The 23,721-nt window shown below is 41.9% G+C and overlaps 1 protein-coding gene across 6 annotated transcripts in view; it reads left to right on the top strand.

Annotated features, from left to right (window-relative positions):
- ABCC5 (ATP binding cassette subfamily C member 5) overlaps window positions 1-23,721 on the top strand; it is a 233,619-nt gene that overhangs the window by 147,797 nt on the left and 62,101 nt on the right. For all 6 annotated transcript variants that reach the window (XM_078665849.1, XM_078665850.1, XM_078665851.1 and 3 more), the window contains 7 exons: window positions 3,697-3,769; window positions 4,711-4,914; window positions 5,623-5,766; window positions 9,616-9,718; window positions 10,297-10,484; window positions 15,752-15,898; window positions 16,239-16,368. In XM_078665849.1, the coding sequence (XP_078521975.1) occupies window positions 3,697-3,769; window positions 4,711-4,914; window positions 5,623-5,766; window positions 9,616-9,718; window positions 10,297-10,484; window positions 15,752-15,898; window positions 16,239-16,368 (989 nt within the window). The remainder of the gene's footprint in view (window positions 1-3,696; window positions 3,770-4,710; window positions 4,915-5,622; window positions 5,767-9,615; window positions 9,719-10,296; window positions 10,485-15,751; window positions 15,899-16,238; window positions 16,369-23,721) is intronic.

Here is a 23,721-nt window from a genome sequence, read left to right as displayed (position 1 = left end):
CTGGAATTCTGCAATGCCATGTCGGCGGCAAGCCGTGCATCACAGTTTCCATCATTTGCCAGATAATCCAGTAATTTCTGAAAAACATTAGTCTTACTTATAAGCCACAAATATTGCAAAAGAATCTGACAATTACAACTTTGTGTTTACTAATAAAAACCCTAAGTCCCCACCTATTTCAGAAGAAATATGGACTAGTGGCTAAGCTGCCAAACTTGAAACCTGAAGCCCAGGATTCTAGTTCTAGCCCCAGTAGTTGACTAACAATTGGGATTCTGGGCTGATCACTTTATCTCCAAGTGCCTGAAACTGCAGATAGATAGATATATTTCTAATTGTGTACATAATGTTGCATACGTGCTTGCTAGTGCAATTAAAGTCAGTGATGGGTGGAAAACAAAACAGCAGGCAGGCTTGACAGTATGGGGTTTTTCTGTTGTTCATATGATTAAAATACCAGGAACTGAGCAATAGCATTCAACAATCTCTCCTTATAAATAACTTGCAATCACTTTAATTAGAATATTAAGGGACGTGTTCATAAAAACATTGTGTAATAGGTTTAATGTACCCAGCCTATCTGAAAGAAGTATTCCCAGTTATTCAGCCATTTTAACAAAAGCGAAGAGGAAATTTAGAGCTACAAAGGTTTGTCTGGTGCAAAGAACTCCCAGAGTTGCTAACCTGGTAAATAGATTGATGCATATTTGATAAAGCAGCACCTACCGACTAACTAGCATCACTGCCATCATTCTGCTGAATTATTCTTACCTCTGCTATGAAGTCATGTGTACGCTGTGTTTCCATAGTCCCTGCCTCGTACATTTGCTTCCCCATAAAAAGGCAATCACTTCCTGTCATTAGAAATCTAGCTTGTTTTAAACACTTCAAAATGAGCTCAGAGCATCTCTGGCATTAAGACCTTGTAGGGACTGGCCAGAGCCAACTCTACAAGGCTTCAGAACAATCACTGACCGACATTGTGCCAGGGTCTGATGATTTTAAGTTGCTGTTACCATGTAGGGAACAAGAAGAAGTTTCCTCAATATTATTTCTGGTAGGTTTCACAGAGCTGCCTTAGCATTATTTTGTGTCCACAGTAATCATTAGTATAATTGTACTGGATTGTATTGTCCATTGTGCACTTTTGTTTGCAGAAAAATGATTTAAAATTTCATCACTCTGATTACAATCTTTATTCTAGATTTCCCCGTAAAACTTGCTGTATTCCAGGCAGTAAGGAAGCCTCTTCTGTCCTCTAACATATTAATATTGTGAGCATCTCATAGCAGCTACCAATCTCGCATCTCATAGCAACTACCAATCTCTAGTTCTAGTAATAGCAGCTTTTCATCCGGAATGGGTACCATTAATTTTCAATACTGTTAGTGTCTACCACTGACCTAAGCCAAAGAGTGTAGCAGTTAAATTTCACTTTTGATGACAACGGCTCAAGGCACCCTCTGAGAACTGTAAATGGCTAATTATTTCTCTCTGTTCTATTGCCTGATCTGGGTACATTACGCTCCACTCGCCACCATGCATCTTTATGTCCAGCTGCTCTCTGTCCTTCAGTTCGAGTTCATCTCTACAGGCATCATATCTTCCATGGGGTAAATGGAATCAACCCAATCGTTGAGATTCAGTGGGAATGGCATATACTGTTGCTGAAAACTTACTTCATTCCTTCTCTTCCCCTTACTCTTCAGTCTGTTTTTTTTGTGAGAACTGTTCTAAAACAGTGCATTGGATCCGGGAAAGGGGCTTCCAAGAGCTACCTCCACACTACTACGGGACTAATCTTATCATGGGCATCAGCATCTTGGGAGGGTAACCGTCTAGCCTTGATGGTAGGAATAAGACTGTGGTTGGTAGCAGACTTTTAGTCAGTTTGGCTCTTCTTCTTCTGCTTCTTCTTCTTCTTTTTCTTTGCCTACCAAAATAATATCCCAAGGAGCACCTTTTACCGCCCAGTGTAGACATACCTTTGTTTTACCTTTTTTAGGGCACACTAAAATTAAAGGACTTCTTATTATCAAGTCACTTTAAGTGCTGACACCCCTCCAGTCTCTCGGTTGTTTATCGGAGAGCCATTAGTAATAGTGCCTCTCTTTGAGGCAGTCCCATGCCTTTTTTCCATCCAGGCGTAGTAATGACTGGGCTTTCTTGGAATGTATCCTGTTCTATATGGTAAAGCAGAACATCCCTATTCAAAGGTGCCTGTAGACCTTCCCCACACCTGGGGTTTTGGCATCCCATTCTCCCCTCAGCATTCTCTGAAAGCATGCCTCCGAGGTCACCATCCTAGAAGGACGGGTGTTAACCTAATTTTCTACAAAAATAAATGTACCTGAAGATCCTCTGTACCAGATTATAATGGCAGCTCTCTGTAGATGTTTCAGAGGGGATTGATCTGCGATTTCAGTTATTGTGTCCTTCAAGATGTTGTTTCTGTCACTTGTGTATAACGTCAGAGATCGCTCCTACAATCTCCTCCAAAATTCAGAAATGTATGTATTTGTTTCCCGATATAGATTTCAAATTACATGCACAGGCAAAGGTTTTGAAAGCAAGATTACTTTCATATCTAAAGATGAAGGATTCCAAGTTCTTTGCCTTGTGTTACAGCAGTCCTGAGTGTCTTCTGGAATGCATTGAATGTGATCCAGACAAAAAACATACTTGTGGGAACCTTTCAGATTCTTTTCACATAATTAAAAATGAATAACCTACCCAATTCGTCAAGTACAGCCTGGTCAATGCCATTTCTCAAAGTGCCTTCAGTCCATATTTTTTTGTCCATATCTCTTAGAGATCCTTGTCATACTTTTAAAGGACAGACACAGCATGTGAACACCCTTTATCTGTTTCACTCCTCTGAAACCCTTGTATTTCTTGAAGGGCACATCCAGCCTCCTTTCTTTACTCGTGTCCTCTTCGTCTCTTTTTAAAACCCCTGAAGATGTCTCCCATACCGTCCCCTTAAATTTTGTTTCTATATTTTCCCCTATCACATGAGGTAACCCCGTCGCCCACAAATCTAATCCCTAACCCTTCATACCTTTATGTCCATTGGTCCAGTGGACTAGAAGACCTTTTTGTAGGAAACCCTTTTATTGTTCTTTGTTTCATTTTACAATTCCTATATTTTCAGTTTCTTCTTTTTTTTTAAGCATCTGGACCAAGATTTGTCATAGGGTCCCACTTTTTTTATGACAAAAATAGTCTGATTGTCAACAAAAAAAATCTTAATATTTTTGGGTAATTCACCACATTGGAGATTCACCGCCTACATTAAACAGACTGATCTTCACTATTTTTGGTTTTGTCCAGTATCCGCTAATGCTATTCCAAGTGGAGTCTTTTTCTGGCCTGTACAAACTTGGTGTGCTGGTAAACTATGGGGCACTCCTGGCAGCCTTCAAGAAGAGTATAGAAAATAGGGTATCCATATCAAAAGGTAATATCATTGAAAAGCTTTTAAAACGGCTCTTTAGAGTTCACTTACCACCTCGCTGCTCACATTTATCTGTTTTTCAACAATAGAACTTCCAACAAAGAGTAAAAAAGACAGTCTGAGTAAATTGAATTGTTTGCAAAGCGTCTGGGAAAGGTACAGCTCTTGTGGCTGGGCTCTTGATTTGTTCTTGTGGCATGTAACTATTTTTGACATTGACACCTTTTTGTTTTCCAAAGGTACAACAGCGTGCTGAATGTGTGCAGCCTGAGGCCCGATCTTGCCATTCTTCCAAACAGCGATTTGACTGAGGTAAGCACCTCGTTCTCCATCCTAATAACATGCTGAAGTATCAGTGTCGTGACGGTAGCTACATCCGGAAGCGTTGCTCCTGGATTGAAAATACTTGTGACCCTACTCCTGTCTGTCTTTTACAAAAGTAAATGACCCGGGCACTAGGTTTTCATCTGTAAGATTGCTGTTTACCTGTGTCTGTCCTTAATTTCCAGATCATATTGTTTGCATTCTAGTTCCAGGTTGCTTAAGTTTCTGCTCACTGGTTCCAGGTCATGTGAGTTTTTCGTGCAGGTTGCTTATCACTAGTAAGTACATGCACATTCTTGCTGAGGGTCACTTTTGAGGTAGCCAGTGCATACAAATCTATTCCTGTCCTCTGGTTCCAGTAAGGTTGTGTGTGTTTCATAAGATCACTACTGCACTTGGGAGACCCACCTAGTCCTTTGATTCTTTACATGTAATTTCTAGAGCACTTGGATCTGCTCTCCGGTTCAAGGTACTGTTTGAGACTGTATTAAAGTTCAGTTCACTTCTTTTCTCTTTGCACTTGGGCTACAGGTCACATGTGTGTCAACTTTAATTCCTAGTTATTTGTGTTAACACTCTGATGCAAGGTCACTCGTGGTCTAGATCTAGGTTATGTTAATGTCTTCCTTTAGATTGTATTTCTCATATTTTCGAGTGTGTACCAGTTCACTCCGGTTTCGTTAGGACCCTTAAAATGTATGTTTCTTATCCAAGTGTGGCTCTTCAGCACATGTTTTGTAGTTCACTCTGTATTTACTTGCTTCCCTCCAGGGTATATGTGTTTGTTTAGTGACTTCTGGTTGTGTGCATGTAAACTGAAGGTATTGTTTGTAATTTGTTCAATGTACAGTTTCAGGACTGGCAAGTTAGTGCTTTGTAGCTTCATGAATGTTTGCAATCAGGGATTCTTTTCTTCTTTCTTATCGTAGATTGGTGAGCGTGGGGCTAATTTGAGTGGTGGCCAACGACAGAGAATCAGCTTGGCCAGGGCCCTGTACAGTGACCGGAGCATTTATATCCTGGATGATCCCCTCAGTGCTTTAGATGCCCATGTGGGCAACCACATCTTTAATAGCGCCATTAAGAAGCATCTGAAATCGAAGACTGTCCTGTTCATCACCCACCAGCTCCAGGTAACTATTGATTCTAAATACACAATGTTGATGGGAAGAATGCTTGCAAATGGACTAAACCTCCGGCAGTCGCTTTGGGTAGCCTTCCAACCAATTGTTTTTCACCCGTTGTGTTCCCCTAGTCAAACAGTTCAGGCGTGACTGCCCCTAGTGTAAGTAAGGCCAACCCAAAATTGCATAACGTTGGTCCCCGTGTGTAGTGGCGTAGTGAGCAAAAAAAAACAATAGGAATTCAGCCCAGCATAATTCCACTGATGAGATTAATTAAAGCATTGCACTCCTCACCTGATTTGTTTTTCACTCTAAATGTGATCATTATGCCTAACTTTGGGTTCTCGTGCCTTCTGACCACAAGACACAGGCTGTACCTTACTGAGGAGGTCTAACAAGTGTGAAAACAGTCTGAGGTTAGTTGTTTCTTCATGCATATGGGAACTGGCCAAGCAGTTCAGTCTGGACTGGGGAGGGCCCTAGACTGATTGGTATTTGGTAGCCTCTGTAGCTGAACAGTGAGCAAATAAACTTTTGACTTGGATGAAGCCCAGAGCATAAAGCAGTGACCGAAATTAATTCAAGCATTCGGCCCATTACGGTTATGGTTTTTTTAATCTGTTTTCACTGTGGTTGTTTTCCCTGGAAAAGACAATTGGGTGGAGAAGGTGAGAGAAGCTTTGAAATTAAATTGTTATGTCTTTTTCCCCTCACCAGTACCTTGTTGATTGTGATGACGTTATCTTCATGAAAGAGGGCTGCATCACGGAGAGGGGAACACATGAGGAGCTGATGAACTTGAATGGTGACTATTCAGCCATATTTAACAACCTACAACTTGGAGAAACCCCACATTTTGAGGTGAGGCTTTAGAGGAGTATGTTCAATGCGTATTTAGCGAGTTTTTGTAAGGCTTATTGTTTCGCACCTAGGTGAGATTTTTGTGTATGTTTGTAACCAATCTTGGGTTGACCTCAAACTGGAGAAACTTACCTCAAATAAGGTAAAGGCAGGTTTAAAGTCAAAACAATGAATATGCTCAAGTTTATGTACTAACTTGAACTGCTGAGCCTGAGGTGACCTTGAGCATGGTCAAGTGTTTAACGGTGATCATGTTGGAGGGCTATTTAAAATTTTCCAAGTACTGGTTCTTGTGTCGAGATTTGGTTACCTTTGTATCCAAATCAAAATTATTGCACTTTAGATGCCGCCTATATTGAAATGTCATGAGTGCTGTTTTTTGCATATATGTTTGAGTTGTAATGTCTCTATGTTCAGACGTGGTCATGGGGCAGGAGGACGGCTTTAGGGCAGGGAAGAAGTGAAAGTGGAATATGAGACCTAGGTCTGTCTTCAAAATAATAAAATGCTTGCATGCAGATATTTGGATAAGCAGGTGGCTTTATTCTTAATGTGGAATAGTCTTTTCTAGGACAGTTGCATATTGTGCAAGAGAAACTTAGTGTGCGTTGCATGTGTCGCTCTAGATACACATGCCCCGCATACACTTGCTATCTAGTGTTAGACTTGGAAGTTTGCTACTTGTTCTTCTTCGAAGAAGTCTTTTGAGTCCTGTGGTATTGGTGACTCCTCCTCTGGCACGGGCACCAACCACATTGTTATTTTTTTTCTGCCATTGGCTGCGGATTTATCGATGTTGCTCCTCCTCTCGGCGCTGAACATAGTAATCGTAGGACCCCGTGGCTTCCTTTCCCATCACAGAGAAGGGTTCTTCTCTGATGCTCCTTCTGTCAACTCATTTTTGCTAGACTAGCTCCAGACGTTGTTGAAGACTGGGCTTCCTGGCCCTAAGTGCGTTCCGCCTTTCGGGGCCCCACTCATTCTGCATCAAATCCAGAGATTGAGGCATAAAGGGTAATGGAATGGATTCCCTTCAATAGATGCCCTCAGTGCCACTTGAAACATCCCTGGGCAGATCTCCATGCCATCTGTAATGTGTATCCCTCTCCAGAGCACTACGACACCCGTTGCGACTCATGCTCCATCTTCAGAAGCAAGAAAACCCTTAGGCAGCAGAGACAGGCGTTCGGTCCATATCAGAATGTTCGCTCAGCACCTGAAACACCGGACATCTTCGGCGAAACAGACCGGCTCAGCACCAAAGAGGAGGAATACGATGACCTGTCCAATATACCGGTGCTTCAACCCAGTCCAGAGATCATTGGCTCCAATTCTTCTGCGCCAGAAGAGGAGAAAATTCCAGAGGACGAAAAGATACTAGAAGATAGATACCCATCAACTGTGGTCGACCCTATAGCTTGCACCAAATCCAAGCCAAGATGCATTGTTACGGTCAGCACCCAGCTTTCCATCCAGCCCACCACAACACATAAGCTCCTGTGTTCCAAGGCTGAGCACCGCCCCCCCCCTGGGGAGTTGGGCATCAAGGAGACACTGGGGACAATCTTCAGAACCTGGGAGAAACCAGGAATAGATCTGTTCACAACAGCAAAGAACACAAAATGCCAACACTTTGCCTCCAGGTTTCAACACCACCAGTTCAGAGGGGAATGTGCTGTCAATAAACTTGTCAGGGAGATTTACTTACCCGTTTCCAACAATCCCTTTGATACCGAAGGTACTGGAGAAAGCCAAATAGCCAGGGACATACCTCAACCTCATAGCACCACAATGGGCAAGACAAACCTGGTAGCCGCACCCACTAGAGATGTCCGGAGGTCAAACGCAGAACAGGATCTGCTTACAACACAGGAGAGGAGAGAGTACCACCCGGAGCCAGCAACACTTAGTCTAGCGGTCTGGCTCCTAAATGTCTATACATTGGACACTTACAACTGCTGCTGAGAACAATGGAAATTATTAAGGAATCAAGGAAAGCTACCCCCCAAAATGTTATCCAGCAAAATGGCAAATATTCACTCATTGGTGCTCATATAACCGTTATTCAGAAACTAGGACGAAACAAGAAACTGTATTAAGATAGCTCACTCATCTACTAGATACCGGGGTAACCTATTTATTCTTAAAAGTACACCTGGCAGCGATAATTGCCTACACCAGAGGCACTTCATGTAACAGCTTCTTCACTTGCCCCATAGTGAAAGATTTCTATAAGCAGTTAAAAAAACCGCACCGCCAAGATCAGTTCCTGCACCCTTGTGGAACTTAAATACCGTGCTGACGCAGTTAATGAAAATAACTATTTGAACCTATGCACAGAAATAGTCTCAAATCCTTCACACTCAAAATAGACTTTTTGACTGCAATCGCATCACTGCGCAAGTAAGTGAACTGGAAGCGCCAACATCATGGAACCATACCTGCAAATATACAAGGACAAGGTCGTTCGCAGAACAATCCCACAGTTTCTGCCGAAGGTGGAAACCAACTTTCATGTAACACAAAGAATACAACTACCAGCTTTCCTCAAGGAACCTAAAACACAAACAGTAAGAGCCCTACATGCTTTGGATGTAAGAAGGCATTAATGTACTATCTACAAGAAACTACGAAGTTTCGTAACGGAAACCAGTGGTTTGTCTCCTTTGCCAATGCATCCAAGGTCTCCAGAGTCGCTAAAAGAACAATCTCACGATGGATTGTAGAAACAATACAGACTTGCTATTCTAGGTCAGCAATGACATTGCCTGCACAACTAAGAGCCCAGTCAACAAGGAAAAAGTGTGCAACACTAGCGTTCCTTGCAAATGTACCCATGGATGCAATCTGCGCAGTAGTGACATGGGCTTCACCACACAACATTGCAAAACATTGTGTGGACATCCAAATGAACAAGTACAGGTGGGACAAAAGATACGACAATATCTGTTTGCTAGCACTTCCTCATCTCATCCCAACCACCCCATGCAAAGGGATACAGCTACATAATCTAATGCACAGCACGTGAATCCAGAAAAGGATTCATGCTGCAAAACGCAAAGGTTACTTACCAGTAGGAGTAGTTTTGCATTTTGAAGCGTTTTCTGGATTCACATGCGACCCACCCACCTTGCCGAAAACGGGTGACGACGCAACTAGTTGGGAAAGTAAGGAACAAGGAGGAAGTGTACTAGAAAAAGAAAAAAGAAATCAAAGAGGGCGGCTATGCACATGAACATTCGGGGATGGACATACCACCAAATGGTGTTCGATTATGCCTACAGAAAAGAAAAAAAGAGATGAAAAAAGACAATTCAGTATCCAACCACTATATGGCAGAATAATGCACAGAATGCAAATCCAGACCTCTTCAAGCCATACAACTACTCCTACTGGTAAGTAACCATCTTGTTTCTGCGTCCTTTTTGCATGCTATCCCAGCACCTAATGAAACTGGCTAAATTGTAATGTTAAACTACCTATGTTTTTGGAGTGCTGATTGTGTGTTGTATTCTTGGCATAGTTAATATTACATATCGGGGCAGGTGGTGGTGCAGGGTAAGTAGAGGGGGACATAAACCTTGAGTTGAGGTTAAGGGAGGATGATAGGTTGGCTGGTGTGATAGATGGCTTGAATCTCACAAGGTGTACGCTAGGTCCTACCAGGGAACATTCCAGGTGTGAAATTAATTTGTCATTGTACATAGTATACCAGAGTAATCCCATCTAGTTATAGGAGCATGGTAGTTATGAAGATTTAGACATCTCAAAATTGTGTGTGTAGATTCTTAAGGATCAGCTGTTGTATCATCTTGGATTTGAACAATTTTTGATTTTTCACCTTGACAGATTAACCAGAAGAAGAATTCAGCCACTGTGCCCAAGAAACCCCTAGAGAAAGGCAGCAAAGCTGGGTCCATGAAGAAGGAGAAAGCAGTGAAGAAAGAGGATGGTACGGTGTTTCTGCTCTCTGACACTTCATGCTACCTGAACCCTTTCTTCTTTGTCATCTCGCTCTGCTTGGTTTCCAGCAAATAGTCATTATAAGGATGCCTATATAGCAGTCAAGCCATGCATTATCAATGAGAAGTAAATTTGTACTGAAGTCTTGCAGGAGACCTGGAGGTAGTAGACATAGGATTGCTCTCAAAATGTTCTGCTCTTATTCTGGGATAGTCTATGATGGAGCTTTCCCTGTGGGCAGTGGGTGGAGAGCACCTGAGCCAGTCTCCATGGAAAGACCCATGACACTATGTCCTGGAGCTAGCAAAGATGTCTTTGTTTGATTTTTAAATACCGCAATATTACATACATCTCTAAAAGGAGCCCCATTATTAGTCCTTCAGATCAGGTGTATCTTGCCCTTAAGAGCTGTTTGAGAAGTTGTATCCTTCGAAGGCAAGACTCTGATGCTGAGGTTTGTAGTCTTTGGGTGGTATGATGGACTGTATCAAGAACAGAGATTGGTTTGAAACCAGCTTTAATTGGAAAGGATAAATCTTTCTTCTTTTTTTCCATTTGTTTTATCAGCAGGCCAGCTGATGCAGCTGGAGGAGAAAGGAAAAGGCTCCGTGCCATGGTCCGTCTATGGTGTCTACATCCAAGCAGCCGGTGGCCCCTTTGCTTTCCTGGTCATCATGGCGCTCTTTATACTCAATGTGGGGAGTACGGCCTTCAGCAACTGGTGGCTGAGTTACTGGATCAACGAGGGCAGTGGGGTAAGTCTTCTCTTCTGTGGTCTCGATATTAATAGAATAGACCCTGCTTGCAGGTGGGGTGGTGGAAAGATCTTCAGCCATTTTCTCATGTTGAAGTGAACAAAGCCTAGGCTGCAGATGAGCCCTTGAGAAGAGGAGCCATTATTGGCAGGCCATAAGTAGTAGCACCATTCACGGTGTTTTAGTGACTGACTAAGAGAAGCATGCTTGCATATAAGAGCATATAGCTGAATACTTTGATAATGGATGCTCCTGCCTGGGAGCTGGCCTGAAGAACTGGTCTCTTTGTGGTTCGAGTGATAACATTTTGGTGATCATATGTTTGCCTCTCTTGAACTAAACAGATCAATGCTCTATTATCGTGGTAGTGGTGGATTGTCTTGTGTGCACTGAGCGTGTCACTCGCACCTCTGGTGGCATTAAAGTAGTTTGTTTCTTATATTGAAGGTGCACAAGAATTGCAAATTGGAACCTGGTGAGAGGGGCAACCGTCTATAGAATATGGATTTAAGTGCTTCCAGTCAAACTTTATGGTATATTGCAAACCTGAAAGGGGTCCTGTGATCATATAGAGCTGGGAGATACCTTATCACAGCTCAGAAATATCTTTCGATCTCAGATTACACTGGATCGTCGTTTGAATTTTTGAAGCATTTCTGGCGATCCAGGATTTTTTGTTTCTGCACTGCAATCATTCTCCTTTGATTCATTCTGGTTTTTGTCTCGGGACAAATAATATCCATCCTCACTAATAGCTGCCTGTGTCTACGGTGTAAAGACCATTGTATCCTAATTTTGTGAACAGTACAATAAGACGGTGACCTGATGAAGGCGATAAAGCCGAAACGCGCGTAGTCCAAACTACCGCCTTGCCTCCATCAATCTGTCCATGTTTTAGTGTGTACTGTTTTCATCACTATATATGTAATAACGAAATAACAACAATGGTGTGATATGATTATCAAAAAAGTTTTTCTGTAAAATATAATAAATATATATCTTTTCATAAAAATAAATCCATATTCAACTCAAATCATGTGCTTCTAAATATGTGGGTATAGTTCATAACTGTATAATATAATTGAATGGGCTTCCTACGACGTTGTTTTTATAGCCATTTTCTGACTTAGTTATATACAGTGCTCTCCTCTCTCTCCCCCTTCTTTAATAAGTTATGTCCCTCTTTGTTATAAAGGCTTTATCTTACTATTTCCGAATTATTTTTATAATCCACCACCCTCCGTTCCTCACACACTCTGTTCCCACTTTCCCAAATCAGTTTATTCCATAGTTGCCAAGTGGCATTGTGTCATACGGGATGCATATAGCCAGTCCTAGCTTTGTGACCAGTGTCACTTTATGTATTTTTATTTTTTGAGTCATTAAAACAAAACATATTCTCCCAAAATGCAGATGCAGTTAGCATAAAGGCAAGGCCGTGTCAAAAAAGTAATCCTTGGCATCAGGTCACTTGGCAGCCATGATCCTTGTTTCATAGGTATATACACAACTCTATCTCACTCTTCACTCATCTTCCTTCCTGGATATCATAGCTCCCTATCTCATTCCTTGCCCCATCGTTATGCCTAGCTCTAGTTTATCTCTGCATTAGGCCAGCAAAGATACATTTCATGATGAGCTTCATTTTTCCTTTGGTTTTTGTGAGGGAAGACTCTTTTCAGGCACCAGAATATATTCTCCTTGTTCTTGAGAAAGACGTTTGTGTTTTCTTTTCCACCCTCCATTGTTTTAGTTTCTTTCTTCACACCTTCTGAGTTGAGAATGCTGTTTATCCTCTCCCAGCGCGGAGGATAAGAGCATTCTAATGCCAGGAGTAGCATGTAACCGATTATTGCAGGACAGTAGTGAGATTTTTTTGTGTATTCATGGTGCATTTTGACATCAGAATGCCCTTGTTAATAATAAAATTAAGACCGTTCATAAGGAGAGAATGATTTGATGTATACATATTATGATATGTGCTTGTTTTTATGTAGTTTTGTAACTTTCTAAGAGCTCAAAAATTGCAATAGTACTACCAGCTATTTAATGGTACTCAGTTGATCTTTGGGCGGCTTTAAAAACGGTGCCAAAATATAAATTCCAGACATGCAGGTTGCTTGACGTGTCAGCAACAAGTGTTTAACTTAGCGAGCCATCTTGCCACCTGGTTAACTAAAGTGTTGTGTTGATACTATCAGAACAAGCCTATGAAACACCTGGAATTGGGTGTATTTGTGAAGGTTGTTGATGCCTCAAGTATTATTGTAGAGGTTATTTAAAACAATAAAAGCTTTAGCAGGGGCAATGGAGGAAACCATTGTCATTGTGGACACTCTTCTGAGAGCTCTCCTTTTGCAAGGTAACCGAACAAGTAATGAAAGTAGAGGTAAGGACATTGGTGCTGCAAGTTCTGTCTCAGGAAACCAGTGTGTTGTCTCTTGACCCGGAGATAATGAAAGAAGCTGTGAAAGATGCAACATTGAGTTGACCACCATTCTGCAAAGTACAGAAGGCCCCAGTATGGAGTTGTACATGGAAAAATGGATTGAAGAAACATTAAAGGCTAGTGAGCTGTTTTTCTTTCATGATCACACGGGGTAGTAGCACATAGCATCCCCATCCCTACATTTTACCTAGGGATGACCAGCAATGAAGTTCTGTTATAGGGCTGCGAGGAAGAGGGGATCGCTACATTGCAGTCTGTGTCCAAAACGTGTTGTTCCTGGACAGTGCTGTAGCCCTCGGGCCAGGCCTTCGTACAGCTGGCAATGGTGGATAGTCATTTCCTAAAGTTTAATTGTCTCAGACTGTCTTCATCTATTAGTGTAACAAACAGTTGGTTGTTGGCAGCTTCCAAGAAAAAAATAGACTCTAAAAGAAGGACTCCATTTTGCCAGCAAAGCCTCGTAAATATGTTGAGAAAGTTTGGACCCATTGTAGAGCCCAGAGGGATACCACAAGTGATGGCTTTTAATTCTGACTAGAAAAGAGGAGGTGAGATGGCCTTTGAGCATCCTGTTATAAATGACTTAACTCATGAATCAGTTTCCCGGCGGCATTTGAGAAGTCTAGAAGGAAGCGCTAGTGCTGCGGAAATATCCAGATATGGAGCGGGACGAAGGTCACTAAATGTTGTAATTATAACTATCTATGTACCACGCTGGGGTCTAAATGAAGTTTTAGCCTATTCACGAATGCTGTTTTATTCTATGAACGCTGAAAGTTATTTGATCATAAAACTTTTGGAGACTTTTATTAGAAAAGCCAGTAAAAGAACGTGTATTTCAGAAAGTAGTCCACCTGAGGTATGGGAACTGGTAGTGGGTGCTTCTTCACTGGATGAGAATAGTTTGATAATTTGGCCACAGTATTCAACTATATGTTTACTTGAGTTGGGGATGGTCTAGGTACAGAGCTCTGAGGTCGAATGAGGAAATAGGATGGTGAACCTTCCCTGTGGAGCATTTTATCAAATTCCATAAATTGGGATTTCTGTTCATCGTGACCTCCACCAGCATGTACAGCTCTTTCATCTTGACTTTAAATGTTGCTGTGGCAAAGGGTTAATTCCTCTCGGCTCTAGGCCTATCTGTACGACTGTAGGATTGGATCGAAGCTGTTAACCCACTGACACTGATTGCACGGGATGTAGGAAGAGGTGTTGCACAGCGGCCAGGGTGCCTGACTCCGGACTACGGGGTTTACGGTGCGATCCCCGGCATCTGCGTCAGGTCAGCCCAGCACCATGTGACTCTGGGCAATAGCTCGCTTAATCTTCCCGACGGCCCCCAGCACCGGGAAACCACTTCGGAGGTAGCTGTGCGCTTAACAAATTTAAGGTTACTATGTATTAAATATAGAATTCAGTCTGGTGTGTTGTCTTGTCATTTTTTCTGTTATGAGTTTATCTCTGCTATCCATCAACAGAAGAAAATCAGTGCTCATGTGCAGGATCCCTAGAACAATTTGTAAATAATAATTGATAGATGAAAAAGGTAGACCTAAATGAAAACGTGTATAAGAAGAAAATACATTCTTTAACCAAAATTGAACGCAGTAGATTTTGTTGAAAACCAATTCAATTTTTAGGTTCTTAAACGCAGTCCCCTGGCACAGTAGAAAATGTTTGACGTGCCTTTTTTCTGTATTCTCTCTGAAACAGTCAGTTGATTAGATCTAAAGCAGTAAGTCTGAATCAGAATGTTGAAATCTTTTGGTCTAGGGAAGCAAAAAGACTCCTCCAGTCCAGTTTAAAGTTAATGAAATGGTTTGGTAACAGATGCTTACACCTTTTTGTAAGAGGCAAGAACTACAGTGGCAAGAAGGCTCCGCAAAAGCAGTGTTTTCAAAATCAGTAGAATCAAAGAGGCAAGGACTCTCAGCAGCATTTTGAAGCTATGTGCTCCTTTACCAGGATAATTTCTGAATCCACGAACAGCCCTCTGTCTTCATGTGTTCCAGAAGCATGGCGGGAATTTATTTTAAATGTTCTGATCCTTTCTACTGGATTTCCTTCAAAAATAAATTCCTTAGTTCCTCTACACTGACTTAATGAGAAGGCAAGCAGCTTCTGGAATACTCAAAGTGTACCCTCTATGTATAAAGCCTATGGGTGTTTACTTTTTCCCTTCAGTGTTCTGCTTTTAAAGGGGTAATAAAGGCAGTGATGTTGCAGCCAAATGCATCTTGTGTACAGTTTAAATGATGACTGTTTTTTTTTAACAAAAAAATTTGAAAATGTAGCACATTTTCTTTTACATAATTTGTTTATGCGTAAATGTTAATTAAAAAAAGTATTCCATGGATCCAGCACATGTACAAAGATAATCTAATGCCTATGGGTTCAAAGAGATAAACTATGACAGAGGACTAAGATTACAGGTAAGTAACATTTTATTGTTTGTTGTCTTCACCTTTATTTGTTTTCTTTTTGAAGAGCAAAAAATGGGTAAGCCGAGGGCAAACGCTGTCCATCTGCAGATGGCATTATTGCTTCTTGGGGCTAAATTTTGATCCATGCCATCTAAAAGATCAGCTTTGTGTGTTGGCAGAGTGGCTTTAATATCTTTGTAACATGAGTAACGCAAGAGTAATGGCATTCTTAAATCGATGCAAGACTTGGTATTGAGTTTTCTCTAGTGCCCGTTTGTTGCCATTGAATTTACAAAAGTTGTGTTCAGTAACAAACCATTTAAATTGCTTTTGTGATGTAAGATCCAATACGTGAAATGTATATGGTGAAATTCGGTACTTGTTTATTACAGAACACCTCGGTATTGCTGGGAAACGAGACAATAATAAGCCACAGCATGAAGGATAACCCTCGCATGCATTACTATGCAGGCGTGTATGCACTTTCCATGGTGATAATGCTGATTCTCAAAGCTGTACGTGGAGTTGTCTTTGTCAAGGTGGGTCCAGGTTCTTGGTCTTTTATAACAGAAAATAACCATTTTGGTTCTGGGCACCTGAAAATTAAAAACGTATACAACTAAGCAATGAGGGTCTTCATTTATGTTCATGAATTGGCATCTCACTATCTGCTTCCAATAATCTTATCAGGCACACATGAGGCCGTTTCACTTCCCATTCTTTCCCTGATCTCAAGTCGTTTGAGTGATGTATTCTGATTCTTATACCACTTATTGTGCTACCATCTATTGTATATGTAAGATGTATGGCCGGGTACGGAGAGAGTTCTCTTCCTGCAGTGTTTGTTCTGTATAACTTACTTTGCCATTCCATATGCAGGGAACACTGAGAGCATCTTCTAAACTCCATGATGACCTCTTCCGTCGCATCCTCCGCAGTCCAATGAAGTTTTTCGACACCACGCCCAGCGGACGCATCCTGAACCGGTTCTCCAAAGACATGGATGAAGGTACTCATTTCCAAGTCCCTGTAACTAGGGCCTGTCCGGTTAACAACTTTCATTTCTTGAGAATCTGTTTCAGTGGAATTTGAGGTCCTTTAGTTCTTTCTTGGAGCTGCACTCAATTTGCATATCAGTTGATGCATAAGAGGCAGTTTGGGAAGTGATTTATCATAAGCAGTGCTTATGTTTGCACCTTGCCATATCATTTTATATATTAGTATTTGTATTTATTAAATTTCATATGGTGCAACAGCACTGGTAAAATCAAGCTTTAAAGTGCATAATAACAAATAATACAAACAGGAGAATAAACACAAAATTACAAGCAATATCATGTAATATAACATTACCCGATTCCTAAAACTCCCAAAAAGGTCACACAGCATGTTAAAGCCAGAAGCAGCATTTATTAAAGGAGGTTTCACTATTAAGTCCAAAATTAAAGAAATAGAAAAGAAAAGTGCAATAAATAAATATTTATTTTTAAATTTATCTTTTACTTTTGTAATCCAAAACCTAAAAAGATGCACATTTTCCATTGCTTATTTATTGGACAACCATAATTTTCACCATATAGATCAGTGACATCACTAGTAATGTTACTGCAACTTTACCAATGGGATTATCTGTGGCATTTCAGAAGTGTCAAATAGCTGCACTTCATGTAAACCTTTTAAACTTAACACCAAGAGTTTTTTTTAAATATATTCTTTGTGAGGAGATCTAGATGTTTTCTTTGATATTGCAGCCACACAGCTGCATTTCATAGGTTTAAAGATACCTGCTTTGTACTGACAGTGGTACTGTGCCTTACAGCTGCATTATAGGTTTTTAAGGATAATCTGTCACTAGATAATCAAACTACAGTAGACCTTTCCACAATGTCTGGAAGTACTTTAGGTGGTTTATGACATTAGTATTACAGGTTGTGAATTTTGTAGCCAATTTCAATATCCATTAACAGAAGTGTTTTCAGTTAATTACTGTGGCTGTTATTGCTAGGCAAAAATCCCCTGTCAAACTCTGTAATAAAAGAAGGTGAAATCCTATTTAGACGTGAATCTGTACCTGTGAATGTAGATGTGGTACCAGGAAATTTTACCAACAAATGGACAACTACAGTCGTGTGGCACCTGCATGTGACATATGACGCTGCAGGCTCTTTTTGAGACTTTAACTTTAAGAGATCTAGTCAAAGATCAGATTTGTAGTACGCCGTGGTACACAGAAGTTTTGAAACCTCTTAACTGGTGCCAGGTCTTTCACTAAAACTGTAAAATTGTTCCCCCAATTGGCAATACCTTTAACACCCCCTGTATGTCACTAGTAAATGGTACCCCTGGTACCTAGGGCTCTAAGGGCTGCAGCATGTATTGTACCACCCTAACTGACCCCTCAGCACCAACATTCAAACAGCCATTGCTGGCTGCGTGCCATGGTGCACCATGCTGCAGAGAAGTGAAGATACAACATGGCACACCTCCTGTGTGCTATGCCTGCAGACACTGCATGCGGTATAGGCAAGTCATCCCTACAGCAGGCCTTGCTACCCTAAGGTAGGGTGCACTATACTACATGTGTGGATATACCTGCATGAGCAGATATGTCCCTGTGATGCCCAAGTCCATTTGTAGATATTACAAGTGAACATGGAAGCCATTTTTGAGTACATGTGCTGTACACTGATATTTACGAGTTTCCTAGCTACATGATGGCTTCTCTGAAACTAGAGATGTTTGGTATCAAACATCTCGTATTAATAAACCCACACTGAGTCCAAATTACCAACTGCTAATGTGCTGGCTGACTTGTGTAGACAAGCCTGCCACCACAGGCAGTTTTCTGACCCCTGCAGGTGAGAACCTGCGCTCTCTGAGGGCATGAACAGTGACTGCTCCGGCCAGACTTGTTACCTCCTCCAATCAGGATGACTAAGTGATCAGCATAGCAAGGCAGGAGGCTTTAAAAGCCTCTGCTGCCTTCGATAGGAGTCCGAGGATTCCTCTGATAGGAGAAATGCCACACTTTGCCCCGGGCCCATTTGACACCAGGACAGGTGGGAAAATTAGCTAGTCAGGAGCAATGTTCCCTCTAATTTTTTTCCTCTGTGTGCGGCAGTGTAAGGTCTCTGTGCGCTGCAACCAAGACTATGTGCGCCAGGAACCAGACCATGCGTGGGGGTGCAGCGCCAAATATCACTCCAAACTTTTGCTTAAAAAAGTTAAAAGGCAGTGCATTTCCACACATGTAGCACCACATGAATGGTCTTAAAGCAGGTTTTCAATTTAGATACACATGCCAAGACATGAATTGGTTACACAGGCAAGTACATTTCGGGTTCAGAAAAGCACAGGACTCCAATGGTGGTACCGTAATATGATTTTACTAAAGATCCTCAACTCGAGCACATCCAGGTAAAAATGTAGTGTAGAAGAGGGGCATTCAGACAAGTCAAGTGCCATCACTGTTAATAGGAGCATGGCTGCGGGGCAGATTGTGAGCCTTTTTGAAAGTATTTATGCTATTTGCTGCATGTACAAGGTGCTGCACATGAATACTTTTGAAAGGCACACTATCAGCCCTGCAGCTGTGTTCTATTAACAAAAGAAATACAGAGTCTCAAACATGATGTGTGCTTTCAAAATCCTGAGTTTTTAAACAACCAAAAGGCTGAGGACCTTTTTCTTGCTGAATTTTTATGGTGCCTACCATTACTCTAATATGACCTTTGTATATGTTTTAATATTGTTGTAGGAGATGTTTGGAGTGTACTTTTATCGTTTTTATTAACTGAATAAAGTGAATATGACTGACTGAGAATCCTGAGTTTGCTCTTCTCAAGACAAAACTCTCTAAAAACATACATTCTGCTAGCATGAATGACATTGTATTCCTACACCTTGTAATCCCCATTGTTTTATGTAACATTTCCTGTACTCTGATTTACACACGTATAAGCCTTCATGTCTGTGTAATATATGTGTGATGTAAAGTGATCCGACATCCTACACTGGTATGAGAAGCACTATAAAATAAATGAAATATATATGAGAGAGGGTCTATGGAGAGATGAGGGGCACTCTTGCAGAGTGGCAGTGGGTGAACTTGTGGAAAAGAGAGCTATGAGAGGAGGGCACCAAAACAAAAATGGTGCACCGGGTGCCCCCCGCGACAGCTGGTCATGTACAGCTGTGTCACCCTCTCAAAGTTAATTTTTGTGAAAAGATGGAATCTTCTTGCTGTAGACTGCAGCGTTCATCTTCATTTGGCAACTTCAACAGTTGCCAAATACTGCGGAAAACAGTGCTTAATTTGTAAAACAATAAGCGCCGGGGCTCAAAGCTTAGCTCAAAAGATGTGCATGGTTTTCTGTCTTTGGCTCTGGATGAAAGTTTGTTGAGGAAAAATATGTAACAGTCCTCAGAAATTAGTGCTGCTGGGCGTGGGATCACTGGATTCACTTGAAGATGACTAGTACAAAGCAATGGGGCCAGGCTACGGTTCAATTTATAGCAGGACCTCACCCGAAGCTGACAAGGTTTGGATAATTTGTGGCAAAATGGTACGGCTACAACGGTATTCTTGAAAGTTTCATGTTCAAAAAAAATATTACTTTCAATAAACATCACTCAGTTCCATTAAATAATCGTCTACTCACCATTGAAACACTTTAATATGATGAAAAATCCATGTTTTTCTATTTTCTAGTCTACCATTTTCCTCACATTTGTTACCCGAGTTACATCTTGTATGGCTCGGCTCGTGATCTGGCTCTTAGAACCAGGCCAGACCAAGGTTCAGCTCTCCCCAAGGCTGTCCGTGTCCCCTAAGAAATGTAGTCTCTTCTACGCCCTTTGATGCTGCAGCACCTGCCGCACCCCAGCCAGTGCTCCGAAGTAGCCACAAAGCGACATGTTCTAGGTCTGTACTAAAACCCTAAAATAACAAGCATTTGCAATGCAACAGGTCTCGCATTTTCAGGAGTTTGAGCTATTGGCATTGTAAATGGCAATGCCTTTTATTTAAGTGTTTTGAAAACCTGCAAGCTGTGCGTGAACACGCACTTTGTACTTCTAGTTCTTGTGTACCAGGAGCAAGGCTGGCAGTAACTGCTCGGCTCTTACTGCCAGTCTTGCTTCTCGTAAGCAAGGACTATAACTACAAAGTGCGTGTTCACGCACAGCTTGCAGGTTTTCAAAACACTTAAATAAAAGGCATTGCCATTTACAATGCCAATAGCTCAAACTCCTGCAAATGCGAGACCTGTTGCATTGCAAATAGTTGTTTATTTTCCACTGTACATAGTAGGCAGGTCCTGGCCCACTTAGAGCAGAAGCTTCTTTTCACTGTCACGAAGAACTTGAGGCACAAGAGCCACATGTGTGATATTTGTGGGCTGTGGACCAAAAGCTAATGTGTGAGGAGGAAGCTCTCTGTCTCAAAGTTACAGAAATCACTACAGACTACTGGAATAAGACTGTGCCCTTGGGCGCGAGATGTGCATTTTATGTAGCAGGTTGAGTTTGTGACTTTCTATGGAATTTGCTGAAGTCCATCATTAATCAATTAATGTCTCCAGTCAATGTCTGCATGCGGGGTAGGCCGTCATTGTGTTTCCCTAAGCCGGTATCTACTAACGAGACTGCACAGCATCACAAGGAGCTCCCACGCCTGTCAGTCAGCTGTCTTGAGTTAATGATGGGGCTATAACTTTTCATTTCCAAGTTTCCTCATAAAGGGAATTAGGTCTAAATGTCGATTTTTTTCAGACATTATTCACGCTGGCAGCATAAGTTTAAAATTATCAGCCCCATTTTTGTTGCATAAGATAGGTGCCCAAAAGCATCCCCCCCCCTGGACGAAAGCCAATAAAAAAGTACCATACAGCAAGGACAACTTCATACCTCCAATAATACTTGATAATTTCGGAATCTTCTTTTCAGTCATCAGTCGGGCTGATTTCTTGATTTTTTTTAACCTAATAAAGTGTGGCGCGTAGCCAGCTTGCAACAAGTGTCTGCCGCAAGGAGTGCAGTGCCAGGGGGTGCACAGAGGCAGCCTGTGCTTCTATGCTCTGTGCACAGCCGGCTGCTTCAATGAGGGCAGACAGGAGGAGAGCGCCGGAGACAAAGCCGGCTGTCTGGTCAGCCGACAGGCACTGCGCATGGATAGGCGTGTATAAAAAAAACAGTACAATCACCCTGTCATTTTGGGCAAGTCACTTATTCTCCCAGTGCCTAAAGCAAAACGAACGTGCGTTTGTACAATGTAAGTGGTGTTTCTTTAAAGTGCTGAGCGCTCCAATACATTCCGGTCGAGTCAAGGCTATATAGAAAACTAAAAGTAAACATCACATGAAAACATACTCTGGAGTAAATGAGGCTGGAGGAGGAGCGTAGGAGGGGAGGCTGATGATGACAAATAGGAGTGGACAGATGCAGAAAGTCTCTTTTTGCAGTTTTATATAGCGCTATCTCGACGCAAGGGTATCAGAGCGCTTTACATGAGCACCAGTTGCATTACAGACGGACACATTCATCTTTAGGCACGGGGAGATTAAGTATTTGCACAGAATCACAGGGTGTTTGAGCTTCCCACTGAACTCGAAGATGGTTCCCTAGCTACAAAGTCGGCAGCTCTAGCCCTTAAGGCACAACATTTGTACAAAAACAGAGCTATTACCTCCAATTCAATGCATATACCATTGCAGCATAGTGATGTATCTATAAAACTCCAAGTACAATCATTTGTTAAAGTTGAGAACTTTAGCTCAAACTCTCAATACTACAACTATGTCGAAGGATGCAAAATTCCATCCACACGTGTTCTTCTTGTACCGCCAAAGTGCTGTTACCAAAGTATTTATTGAGCCATGTGATCAATTATTGCATCCAAAAATTAGAACCCACCAATCCGTACCCATGTATCAACATTTATAATGCAATCAATTACTCTGTACGGACCAGAGAGAGTACCGGAAAGTAGGCACTCTCATTAGACAAGAACACCATCTAATAACAAGCCTCAATGTGGTAATTTAAATAAATCAAATGTATTTATTCCAGATCGACAACAAATAAATAAAGCTAGATAATGAAAGCCTTAAATCCCAAACTTTTTTGCAGTTTACGGTTACACCCAATCATTATTTACGGACCAGAGAGGAAACTGTTAAACTAGCAGTTTCACGCAATCTCAAATATCAAGCCTGGCTGTTGTCCGTTCTTTATCAAACACAAATTGAGTGCGGACCAATGATAGCAAACTAATTCTGGTTTCCCTCTAATCCCGGTTCACATATTTCAATAGAGAAGAGCTACGTGAGGTTTGATGCCCGATCTTAGCTGCAAATGGCACAGATAAGCAATCGCCGAGGCTTGAACCTCTGGTTTCCCAGCTACAAAATCGGCTGCCCTAGCCGTAAAGCCACATCCTCTCCCTTCTCTGCTTCATGCTCAATGGCAATGATGTGTGGGCGGGGCAGGGTCTCGGCATCGGCTCTCTAGATGCAGTATTTGGCGCTACATACAAACTAATCATTTTCCTGTAAATCATAATGCCATCACTACAATAAATGTATTTGCATGGTAAAGGTACGCACCTGTGGAGGTGATTCAGTGCTGGAGGTGTGAAGGAGATGTGTGAATTTCCCAAAGTTCTCAGGGGACTCAGAAATTAAAGCTTATTTCCATGAGTTGAGCGCCTTTTTTGCCTCTAACAACATATGCGAGGCTTCTCCCCTTCGGCGACTGTTTTCTCTAGTGAAATCATGCACGGACTCTCTTTTTGCACCTTTGCCCTTTCCTGGTGCAGATATATTCACCAATAACCCCGCATCCCCTCAGTTCAATTCCACATGTGTTTCGACCTCAGCATTTTAACAACACTTTTATAGTCGTGCACTTGCTGTGATACTACTGACTGTTCCCGCACGTGGTAGTAGTCACAGCTCATCAGGATTGTGTGAAAACTCTCAGAACTCTTGTGAAAAGTCTTTCTCCGTCAGTGTGAACCTGTCTCTCCCGACGCCCACTATTGGAGGCGCTTAGCTCCAGGCGCCTAAGTCTCTCTGACAATGGTAAGGCGCAGTCTAGCAGACGCCAGTAAAGGGCTGGTGTTCGAAGCTCCGGCCTCCCTGCTGTCTGCAGCTTTGAAGTTACTCCTGTTCAGCTATGTTCCAATTTTTGACAGGTGTCGTCTCTTTTGGTGTTTGCAATACTCCCGGTCTTTTGTGCGCAGCGACCTCCCGGAGGTCTCTCAGCGTCGAATTCCACTGCAGTGTCTCTGAATCGATTGCACTCCAGCAGTCTCGCTCCGGCGGGAGGCTGTACAATTAAGAAAAGAAAAGCAGAGTCTCCA

This window comes from Lissotriton helveticus, chromosome 11 (assembly GCF_964261635.1).
Source record: "Lissotriton helveticus chromosome 11, aLisHel1.1, whole genome shotgun sequence".
Taxonomy (NCBI): Eukaryota; Metazoa; Chordata; class Amphibia; order Caudata; family Salamandridae; genus Lissotriton; species Lissotriton helveticus.
The sequence above is the reverse complement of the archived record's forward strand: the minus strand, read 5'-3'. Positions and strand labels throughout refer to the sequence as shown.